At 49.1% G+C, this 11766-nt stretch overlaps 1 protein-coding gene and 1 pseudogene across 1 annotated transcript in view; one reads left to right on the top strand and one right to left on the bottom strand.

Moving 5' to 3' along the window:
- The first annotated feature begins 816 nt into the window (after window positions 1-816).
- Window positions 817-2332, top strand: LOC132518713 (C-terminal-binding protein 2-like; annotated as a pseudogene).
- A 3942-nt stretch (window positions 2333-6274) lies between these two features.
- C3 (complement C3) overlaps window positions 6275-11766 on the bottom strand; it is a 35097-nt gene continuing 29605 nt past the window's right edge. Inside the window, exons 34-41 of the mRNA XM_060146712.1 lie at window positions 10213-10300; window positions 10008-10094; window positions 8023-8128; window positions 7526-7615; window positions 7280-7363; window positions 6757-6840; window positions 6533-6668; window positions 6275-6444 (exon numbers count right to left, since the gene is read on the bottom strand). Coding sequence (XP_060002695.1) covers window positions 6303-6444; window positions 6533-6668; window positions 6757-6840; window positions 7280-7363; window positions 7526-7615; window positions 8023-8128; window positions 10008-10094; window positions 10213-10300 — 817 coding nt within the window. The 3' untranslated portion in view covers window positions 6275-6302. The remainder of the gene's footprint in view (window positions 6445-6532; window positions 6669-6756; window positions 6841-7279; window positions 7364-7525; window positions 7616-8022; window positions 8129-10007; window positions 10095-10212; window positions 10301-11766) is intronic.

The raw sequence follows: 11766 nt of genomic DNA, 5'->3' as shown, positions 1-11766 counted from the left end.
GTTGTGGCATCTCCTGTTGTGGAGCACAGGCTCTGTATGCACAGGCTCAGCAGCCATGGCTCATGGGCCCAGCCACTCCATGGCATGTGGGATCTTCCCGGACCAGGGCATGAACCCATGTCCCCTGCATCGGCAGGTGGACTCTCAACCACTGCGCACCCAGGGAAGCCCCTGAAACGGTTTTAAATCAATGAAGTTGGAATCTCTTAAAAGGATGGGGGCTTCCCTGGTGGCGCAGTGGTTAAGAATCCTTCTGCCAATGCAGGGGACACGGGTTTGAGCCCTGGTCTGGGAAGATCCAGCATGCCACAGAGCAACTAAGCCTGTGCACCACAACTATTGAGCCCGCGTGCCACAACTACTGAGCCCGTGTGCCTAGAGCCGGTGCTCCACAAGAGAAGCCACCGCAATGAGAAGCCCGCGCACCACAACGAAGAGCAGCCCCCGCTCGCTGCAACTAGAGAAAGCCTGCGCGAAGCAACGAAGACCCAATGCAGCCAAATATAAATAAATAAAATAAATTAATTTAAAAAGAAAAGAAAAGACGGACAGCCCATGACGTGAACTACAGAGTTTGTGGACAAATTTATATTGGGTGCTTAGTGGCATAATGCCCGCAGACTCCTGAGAGGGTCCCAAAGTTCTTAGAGGACCACTTGGGCTTTTGAATGAGAGAGGTGCAAAGTTCGATAAACAATGGCCCTTGTACGGTCCAGTGGTTAGGACTCCACACTTCCACTGCAGGAGGCACAGGTTCACTCCCTGGTCGGGAACTAAGATCCGGAATGGTGCGTGCCCCGCGACCAAAAAAAAAGAATGGCCCTTGTGGATAAGCACAAAGTCAAGCGACAGCGATTGGACAGAATCTGTGAAGGTATCCTCCCCTAGATCATGAATGGGCCTCTTGCACGCCCCCACCCCCCGGTGGCGCTGCTCCATGGCCGAGACTGCACAGTGGAGATGCCCATCCTGAAGGACCTGGCCACCGTGGTCTTCTGTGACGCACAGTCCACTCAGGAGATCCACGAGAAGGTTTTAAACGAGGCTGTCTGTGCCACGATGTACCACATCATCACCCTCACCGGGGAGGACCTGAAGGAGTTCGAGGCCCCGAGGGTGATGGTGCGGATAGGCAGCAGCTTCGACCACGTGGACGGCAAGGCTGCGGGCGAGCTCGGGATCGCCTCGTGCTAACATCCCATGGCGGCCGTGGAAGAGACAGACGACTCCACCATCTGCCACAACCTCCATCTGTCCCAGGGGAACCCATGGCTGTACCAGGCACTGCGGAAAGCCCGTGGGTACAGAGCGTCGAGCTGATCCGGGAGGTTGCCTCAGGGGCAGCCTGCATCCATGGGGAGATGCTGGGTCTCATGTGCTTCTGTCGCACGGGGCAGATGGTTTGGATTCAGCATCGTATTTTATTTTATTTTTTTCCAGTTGTTCCAGCACTATTTATTGAAATGATATTCCTTTCCCCATTGAATAGCTCTAGTGTCTTTTTTTTTTTTAACATCTTTATTGGGGTATAATTGCTTTACAATGGTGTGTTAGTTTCTGCTTTATAACAAAGTGAATCAGTTATATACTTACATATGTTCCCATATCTCTTCCCTCTTGCACCTCGCTCCCTCCCTCAGCATCATATTTTATGACCCCTACTTGCAGGATGGGATCGAGCCGTCCCTGGGTGTGCAGAGGATCTACACCTTACAGGACTTACTGTATCAGAGAGACTGCATCTCCTTGCACTGTAGTCTCAACGGATATAACCACCACCTCATCATTGATTTTACTATAAAGCGGATGAGACAAGGGGCATTCCTAGTGAATGCCACCCGCGGAGGACTGGTGGATGAGAAAGTCTTAGCCTGAGCCCTCAAGGAAGGCAGGATACGAGGGGGCGGCCCTCCAGGTGCACCAATCGGAGCCTTTCGGCTTTGCTCAGGGTCCCTTGAAAGACGTACCACATCTCATTTGTACACCTCACAAGGCCTGGTATAGTGAGCAGAGACCAGCTAGACAATCCCATGTGGCATGCCAGAAAGCTTAAGAAACTGTGTGAACTAGGAATTCTTGGTCATAACAGCACCCTGGTCCGTAATAGAAAGGCGAGCAATTCATCCAGTGTTCGACGGTGCCACCTACAGACGCCCGCCAGGCATCATGGGCGTGGCTCCGGGAGGACTTCCTGCAGCCTTGGAAGGGATCATGCCCCGGGGCATCCTGGGGACCCACAACCTCCCCACGGTGGCACACCCTTCCCAAGCTCCCTCTCCCAACCAGCCTATGAAAACATGGGGACAGCCCAGAACACCCCAACAAGCAATAGCAGAGAGTGAGGAAAGGTAATCATTTGGATACAACTGGCACCAAGAGACAGTGAAAAATAGATGAACCAAGAGAAAAGGAATTTGACAGTCTTTTAAACTGATTCTGGACATTTGCATCGTGGACAGTGTTAAAACCACAAAAGAGCTAGCGACAGGGGCAAACTGAAGAGGTCATCTGCTTACAGAAGCACGGAAAAAGACTGGACGTGATTTAGTAACGACCAACTTCTGTTATCATGAGTTAAGGTTTTCATCTGTGCATCCAATCACAAAGAGTAAATAGATCTTGGGACTTCCCTGGTGGTCCAGTGGTTAAGATTCCACACTCCCAATGCAGGGGGCCCAGGTTCGATCCCTGGGCAGGGAACTCGATCCCACATGCCGAAACTAAGACCTGGCACAGCCAAATAAATTTTAAAAAATACTTGAAAAAATTACATTGCCAATTTCTTAAAAAAAAAAAAGAATAAATAGATCTTTTTCCTTTATCCATCTCTTGGGCACAGCAGGTCCTGAACCCCTTGCTCTAGAATGTTGCATCAAACATCTTAACATTGTAAATCAACTATACTTCAATTGAAAACAAAGAAAAAATTAAAAAAAAATTAAAAATCCCAAAACCGGGCTGCCGTGGTGGCTCACTGGTTAAGAATCTTGCTACCAATGCAGGGGACATGGATTCCCCTGTCCCCCGCCCCCCCCCCCGGGAAGATCCCACATGCCGCGGAGCAACTAAGCCCGTGCGCCACAACTACTGAGCCTGCTCTCTAGAGCCCGCGAACCACAACTACTGAGGTCCCTTCGCCTAGAGCCTGTGCTCCTCAACAAAGAGAAGCCGTCGCATTGAGCAGCCCACGCACCGCAACAAAGAGTAGCCCCCTCTCGCGGCAACTAGAGAAAGTCTACGCTCAGCAACAAAGACCCAACGTAGCCAAAAAAAAAAAAAAAAAAAAAGTTTAAAAATAAAAACAAAACCAAAACCCAACAACAAAAAAGAGTTCCAAACATCAAAATAAAAAATAGTAAGAGAAAATCACCATCCTGACTCTAGTTCCTTCAGTCCACGGGGGCTGACTACCTTTTTTCCTAATAGGAAGGTTAAATTACTACAAAATGGGGAGAAAACTGTTTGTGTTAGACAACCACAAGCATAGGATCAAAGACAGTACAGGCTTCTGTACAGAGAAGCCTCACCCATCTGAACTGCATACAGAGCGGGCAAGTTGGTTGTGAGTTCAGTAATGCCTTCTGATGATGCAAAAAAAAAAAAAAAGTATTAAGTTTCACAAGCTCTTTATAATCAAAAATATTTTCTCAGTTCCATATCCTCAGCTATTTTATTGAGTGGCAAGTCTTGAACTGAAAGTGTTCAAGAAGAATAATGTTGCATTATATCTCAGGAAATATTTTATGGTAACTTGTCAGATTGTCTATGAAAAAACGCACTTTTTTAGACATTGATAAAGTCTTCTTTTCTTCATATTTTATATAAGAATACTTTAGGTGTGTTATTAGATGTGACTGATTTTAACAAATTCTATTAGATTTATATCAGCTAGTTACATGTTGTATTCATAGCCTTTTGTGAATCACCGCCTTTTTGGTTAAAAGATGGCCTATTTTGAGCCTTTGGATAGGGACATTCCGGTTTTTTTTCAAGTTTAAAAAAAAATTAATTTATTTATTTAACTTATTTTTGGCTGTGCTGGGTCTTCCTTGCTGTGCGTGGGCTTTCTCTAAGTTGCGGCGAGCAGGGTCTACTCTGTTGCAGTGTGCAGGCTTCTCATTGCGGTGGCTTCTCTTGTTGCGGAACATGGGCTCTAGGCGCGTGGGCTTCAGTAGTTGTGGCTCGCGGGCTCTAGAGCACAGTCTCAGTAGTTGTGGCGCATGGGCTTAGTTGCTCCGCGCGGCATGTGGGATCTTCCTGGACTGGGGCTCGAAACCATGTCCCCTGCTGTGGCAGGTGGATTCTTAACCACTGCACCACCAGGGAAGTCCTGACATTCCTGTTTTGTGACCAAAAAACCTTCAAAACTGTCCCAAACAGAAAAATAATGGCTATCAGAAATATGTTTTATTTTAGTGTGTTACCATTACTGTATTTGTTTATTGTAAAGGTGGACATTTAGTGTTCAGTGCAGTTTTCAATAAAAAGTAAAAATATTTCAAAAAAAAAAACCTTCTGAGAAACATTTAGCCTGGTATTTGATCAAACAACTGGTCACCATAGCCTAACAAAATTGACACATAAACTGAACCATCCTTCAATCTAAGTGACTTCGCTGGTTGGCCCCGTTGCAGGCAGGCTTCCCAGGTCACCCTGATCTCCTTTCCTTTTTGGATACCCTCACTGTCTGAAATCAACTCCATGCTGTCTTTAGAATGTAAGGTCCTGTCTGTGCTGTTCACAGCCTAGAAACATAGATGCTAAAAAAAAAGTAAAAAACAAAAAACAAAACAAAAACATCCCACACATTAAAGAAACAGAGCAAGAAAAGAAACGAAAAATTGCACATAAAGGAGGGCAGGGGGGCCTGGCAGATGTCAGCTGTGACACCTAGTGAGTAATGAGGATCTCTGTGTCTCCCCTTGACGGGGGTGTCCGGCAACTAGAGGCTGGAGGGAGTGGGGGTAGGCTGTGAGTCAATTTCCCCAACATTCCTGAAGTTGGGAGGGGGGGTTTCCAGGACCCAGGGTCTTAGGGGAAGGGGGCTATGCAGGCGTGACTTCCAGGTTCAGGGGGGTTTTCCTGTGATGACCTTACCGAGTCGGAGCCTGGATTCCACCCTCAACGGTCCTCAAGGGACCACAGGTGGAGTTAGAAGAGGCACTTGGGGCCCCTTGACAGCCTCACTCAACTGTGGCTGCCGCCCCACCATGTGTTTCTGGTGAGGCTGTGACCACAACAGCGCCTGCACTCCTTCTTCAACCGCTGAGATACGAGTCACATCTCTGGCTTGGTCCCTCAGGGCTCCAGCTGGAAACATCACCCTGCCTGACCTTTACCGCCCCCTCCAGGCCCAGCCGCCTCACACAATCTTACCAGTCTGTTCAGGCCCATCTACAAAGTGGTGACCTGGAGGGTGGGGTGAGTCTAGACGATGCAAATGGGATGCGTGAGACGGGAAATGGAGTGAAAGTGAGCTGCAGATGAGAGCAAATGGGATGAAGATGAGAACAGGTGAGGAGGGCGGGTAAGGATGCAGGTGAGCATGAAGGTGAGAAGGCAGAGGAGGACTGGTGAGTTCTGATGCTGGTGAAGACATAGGTAAAGACGTAGGGGAAGGTGCAAGTGAGAAGGCAGGTAAATACGCAGGTGAGGATGCAGATAAGGACGCTGGTAAGAATACAGGAAGACATCCAGAGAAGAATGTAGGTAAACATGCAGGTCCTCACACTGATGAAGATGCAGAGAAAATACAGGTGAAGATGCAAGTGGAAAGACAGGTGAGAGTATAGGTAAGCATGTTTGTAAAGATACAGGTAAGTTTACAGGTAAAGATGTAGGTGGGGGAAGCAGGTGAAGATGCAGAAAATACAGGCGAGTGTGCAGGTTGAGTGTGCAGGTGAGAGAGCAGGTAAAGATTCAGATGAGATCCTGGTAAGAGTTCAGGTGACAATGCAATAAAGAGGCAGGTAAGGAAGGTGGTGAGAACTCAGGTGAAGGAGCGGTGAGCTGCTGGTGAGGATGCAAATGAAAATTCAGGTACGGATGGAGCTGAGGTGCAGCTGAGATTCAGGGGAAGATGCAGGTGCAGGTGAGGTGCAAGTGAGGCAGGCACGTGCGCCGTAGGTGAGGAAGCCTGCGAACTTGCAGGTGAACTACAGGAAGTTCCTGTAGGATGGAGCTGAGCTGCAAGTGAGGCAGCGGGGGATCACAGCTGCCTCTCCCCCTCTCAAAGAGCTCCAGACTTTGGGAGACTTGTGAAATAGAACTGGAGCTTTATTTGGTGGACAATCGTGGTGGGATCAGTTGGGGCAGCCAAAGACCACCATGTTTTCGGTGAAGTTGGCCAGGTCCTGGCACAGTTTCTGGTTCTCCTCGTCTTGGCATTCATCCGCTTCAGGCCACAGCTCCACCCAGGTGTCCTTCCCGATGATGTAGCTGATGCTGGGGGAAGAGAGACAGGTCAGGAGGGGGAGGGGAAGGGCGGGGGGGGGGGGAGGCGGGCACGCGCAGGCGCAGGGCGGGCACTCACTTGGGTTTCTCTCCCCACAGGTCAGAGGAGATGCCCCACACGAGGTAGTGGGCCCCCTCCTTCAGTTTGAGGGCTTGTCTGCACTTGATGTGACTGATGAACCTACGCTCCTGTTTAACTTGCACCTCATCGGAGCCTGAAGGGGAGGGAGAGGGAAGCTGAGCTGGGGGGAGGGACGGACACGGGGGAGGGGGAGGCAGAAAGACAGCAGACGCAGGGCTAACCTGATTTGATGATCTGCTCGATGACCATGATGTAATCGTCAAAGTCATCCGACAGCTCCTTCCTGAGAAGTCTGGTCTTGTACACTGTGGGCGGGGGAAAGAAGACAGTGTGGGTCCTGGGCAGGGTTGTCTGTGGGGCGCCGTCACCCAGCTCCTCCCAATCCGATACGGGCAGGACCACAGCCAGGCAGGCTCAAGCCCCCTGCCCGCCCCCCCACCGCAGTAACATACCCAGCCACACTCACAGCCATGCACACAATCACAGCCGTCCACAACGACAGTCACAGGCACAACGACAGCTGCTCCTGTCCACGGACAAACTCCTCTTTCACACACGCCCACATACCATCCCCCTCATGACCACGGTTCCCCGTGCAATCAGAGCCCCTCACAACACATCACACACACAACCACAGCCACACGTAGCAATGACCACACGCGCCGTCACACCTCCGCTCACACACAACCACGCGTGCGCGCGCCGCCCGCGCACCCCCCCCAGCCCCGCCCCCGCCAGACTCACCATAGTCCACGCCTGGCTCGCAGGCCTTGTCCAGCCGGTCCTCCAGGGTGACCTCGTCCTCCGTGTGCTGCATGAAGCAGTTCTCTGTGGGGTGGGTGGGTGGGCGGGGGACACGGTCTAAGTCCCGCTTCTCGTTCAGGGCCTACCACCCACGAGTATGCCCAGCCCTCCCGGGTCACCGCCCCCACCCCGTGGAATCAGGGGTCCAGTGGGCGTGGCCACCCCTCCTGGCGCCTGCGCACCCACCCTCAGCACAGCGGCACGTATCTTTGTGGCAGAGTTTGTCCAGCATCCCGTCCTCCTTCTCTGGGTGGTAGAACCGGGTGCAAACTTCATCTGTGGGCAGACGAGATGGCGAGGGCTAGGGCCTCCACCCCAGAGACCACAGCTGGGGGGGGGCTCAGTTTCCCAACTCCAGTCCATCAGACCTGCTGAGGCCAGGTCCCCAACCCTGGGACCCTCAGACCCCTAAGTCCCATATCCCTAGGACCGCCAGACTCCTAACTCCTGGATTCCCGGGACCCGCCAGACTCCTAGCTCCTAGATTCTTGGGACCCCCCAGACTCCTAACTCCTGGATTCCCGGGACCCTCCCAGACTCTTAACTCCTAGATCCCTGGGAACCCCAGACTCCTAACCCCTGGATTCCCGGGACCCCCAGACTCTTAACTCCTGCATTCCTGGGACCCCTAGACTCCTAATTCCCAGATCCCTGGGACCCCAGGCCCTAGGACAGCTGCTCACCCAGGTTGTAATAAGAGTACACCTTGACTGCCCCAGGCTGTATGAGCCCCACGTTGAAGTACTGGTGAACTTTGAAGGAGAGACAGTCCTCCAGGCTGTGTGAGACCTGGAAAGGAGGAGGAGGTTGGTCAAGGGGGTGACATGGGAGGAAGTCCAGCATGGGGTCTGGAGGTTGGAGCAGCGGTGGAGAAACTGAGGGCTCAAGGAAGGATATGGGTGGGCAAGATGGGGGGGAGCAGGAATCTTTGCCAAAAATTAATGAGCAGTTCATCAAATCCATTTCTTTTTCTCCACGGCGCATGGCTAGTTTACACGTCTCAGCATGTTTTGAGTTCCGTGCGGCCATGTGATTGAGTTCTGGCCCAGGATTGCTATCTATATCCTTAAAAACATTCTGTGGTTAACAAGACTGCAATAGACACTTGAAAGTTGCTAAAAGATTAGATCTTAAAAGTTCTTAACACACACACACACTTTATAACTATGTGAGGGGATGGATGTAACTAACCTTATTGTGGTAATTATTTCCCAATATATACACATATCAAATCATTACATTGTACATCTTAAACCTACGCAATGTTATATGTCAATTAAATCTCAATAAAGTTGCAATAAATAGAAAGGAAGAAAGAAAAAAGAAAGGGAAGAAGGGAGAGATGAAGGAAGGAAACAAACATATATATGTACATATACATAGGCATTATGTATATTTGGAGGAAAATGCTAACCATTAGTGAATTTGGGTAAAGGTTATATGGAACTTCTTCATTGTGCTGTGAAATTTGTCTGTAAGGTTGAAATTATATAAAAATTTTAAGGTACAAAAATTAAAATACAAAAAAGAAAACCATTAAAAAACCCATCTCAAAAAAAAAAAAAAAAGAAAAAACCCATCTCATGCACAACCCCGTTTTCTTCTAGAAAGGATGGATCCAGCAGAGGAGTCCAGAATCCCAGGGATTACAGAACCCCAAGATGGAAGGTACGTGGATCCCTGCGTGACCACATGGAGCAGAAGTCCCCTTCCTTACCTCCCGTACCAGCTGGACTTTACACGAGTGGGACATACAAGTCTCTTGTGTTGAGACCCCCATATTCTTAGGGGTTTTATTATAGTAGCTAGTGTTGCTTATGCTGACTAACATGGGGTGAGGGTACAGGGAGTTAGCAGGGAAGATATGCGGATACAAGAAGGGGAAGAAATAAGCAGGAAAGAGAAGGAATTATGTTCAAGATAAAGACAGCAAGAGAAGGCTAGATGGAGAGAAAATAAGAGAAGAGAGAAATGCTAGGGGGTGGGAGCAAGGGAAGTCCTTTTTCTCCACCGAGCACTTTTTTTTTAAACCAAGGTGGTTTTTTTCAATGGTTGTTCAAGACTCTGATGAGAAGAGGCTGGAGGGAGCAAGTGAAAAATGAGGTTGGAACATGAGTGGTCAGAAGATGAGTTGCAGGCTTCCCTAGTGGCGCAGTGGTTAGGAATCCGCCTGCCAATGCAGAGGACACAGGTTTGATCCCTGGTCTGGGAAGATCTCACATGCCGCCGAGCAACTAAGCCCGTGTGCCACAACTGCTGAGCCTGCGCTCTAGAGCCCACGATCCACAACTACTGAGCCCGTGCACCACAACCACTGAAGCCTGTGCGCCTAGAGCCCGTGCTCCGCAACGAGAGAAGCCACCGCCATGAGAAGCCTGCGCACCCAAACGAAGAGTAGCCCCTGCTCACCGCAACGAGAGAAAGCCCGCGTGCAGCAATGAAGACCCAATGCAGTCAAAAATAAATAAATAAGATAAATACATTTTTTTAAAAAAAAGGTGAGATGCTTCTAGAAGGTGGGTTGACCTTGTTTTACATGCCCTTTCCTCCCACACCAGCATCCCAGACCCTGTCTCCCCTAGGCTGGGGCTGGCCTGACCTGGAGACAAGACCAATGGAGAAGCAAAGGCCAGCCAGGTAGGGGTCAAGATGCCAGTGGAAGCCTTACCTTGTCCAGGTAGATGATGAGGGTGTTCTTTGTGGAGTCTTTGTTCAGCTCATACTTAGAGATGTATCTGTCGACACCAGTGCTCAGCTGGGGAAGGGTGAGGCTTGTGAAAATCCCTCCTGCATCCCCTTCCCTCCCTCCAGCTCCTTCCAGACCCTGGGCTCCTTCCCATGGATCCCAGCCCCCGAGCCCAAGACCTTCATACCAGTTTGAGGTCGTCAATATCAGGAGAGAAGCCCGTCATCATGGATATATCCAGGATCGACATAGTGGCATCCTGGTCTCCCAGGTACCTGGATGGGGCAGGGGGAGAGGGGTTGGGCCCTAAGGTGGGGTCACTGCCTGAACAAGGGGGTCATATCAGGGACTGAGGCCTCCAGTTCCCACAGAGCAGCATAGAGTGAGGTTCGATTTTAGGAAACATTCCCCCAAGGGGAATACAGGAAATGTAGCATAATGACCAAGGTGATTAATTGCTCAGGTTCTGAAGCCCAACTGCCTGGGTACAAATCCCAGCTCTTTGTAACATTTGATGAGTTACTTAACCTCTCCCTGCCTTAGTTCTAGAGAATGAAGATATAAGAATATGGGCATGTTCTCACTTCGCATGATTCCGTTACCATGGTCTAGTTCAATAGCACCAGTCCCTCAGCACCATGGTTCAGATTTCAGTACCACGGTGTATTCATCGTGAGTAATGACATAAAGTACAAATCTTGTTGCTAGCTCTTCACTCCACCAATCACTTCATAAATAACAGATGCACCTCACAACCAGTGACCAATCACATCCCTTCTTTCAGAGTCTGTTGGGTCACTGAGCATCCATTCTTCAGTTCACACACAGACAGCAAGGAGTGAGTCGTGTCACTCCTTTCTCTCACAGTGGAAAAAACCTGAGTGACATTTTACAAAAATGGATCATTGAAAGAGGGAATTGGCCAACAAAGATGAAAGCACAGCCATGAGATGAAGAGTGATAACACTGGAAGTAAACTTTGAGTAAAACATAAATGGAGTTAGAGAAAAAATAGCAGACCACGGGGAGGTTGACTCTGCTGCCATTTGCAAGACGAGCTACGTGGTCAGAGGAACTTACTGAGGCAAACTGATCAACATAAATGAGGAAAGTGGTTGTGACAAAAAGGATGTGGATGTCCCAGAGGAAGGGACGCCAGCAAAAACCATCACATTAAAGGGTCTCTTGGATATCTGATGACATTGAAAGCTCAAAGAATGAAATATTGGAAGTTGACCCAAACTTAGAAGAGAACGTGACAATTCACTATGGCACGAAAAGATGCTTGCTTTATCTCACAAGTTAGACAAAGAGAAAAAAGGAGACACTGTCCCAACCACAGTGCTTTGGAGAAGTATCTTACAAAGGGGGGAAAAAGGAACCCAACCAATTGTTGTCTCGGTGTTCTGATGTTTTAAATTACAGTGTACTCAACAAATACTCATCTTACTATACTTTCGTTTCTCCAGACCTTTAAAACTGGCAGTGTGAGAGTTTTTGATGTTGTGACTAAAATTTTTAAAGGTCATGGAAAACCATAATTCAAAAAGAGTCATGTACCAAAATGTTCATTGCAGCTCTATTTACAATAGCCAGGACATGGAAGCAACCTAAGTGTCCATCAACAGATGAATGGATAAAGAAGATGTGGCACATATATATAATGGAATATTACTCAGCCATAAAAAGAAACGAAATTGAGTTATTTCTAGTGAGGTGGATGGACCTAGAGTCTGTCATA

Source organism: Lagenorhynchus albirostris, chromosome 3, assembly GCF_949774975.1.
Source record: "Lagenorhynchus albirostris chromosome 3, mLagAlb1.1, whole genome shotgun sequence".
NCBI classification, from domain to species: Eukaryota; Metazoa; Chordata; class Mammalia; order Artiodactyla; family Delphinidae; genus Lagenorhynchus; species Lagenorhynchus albirostris.
This window is presented reverse-complemented; position numbering and strand designations above follow the sequence as displayed.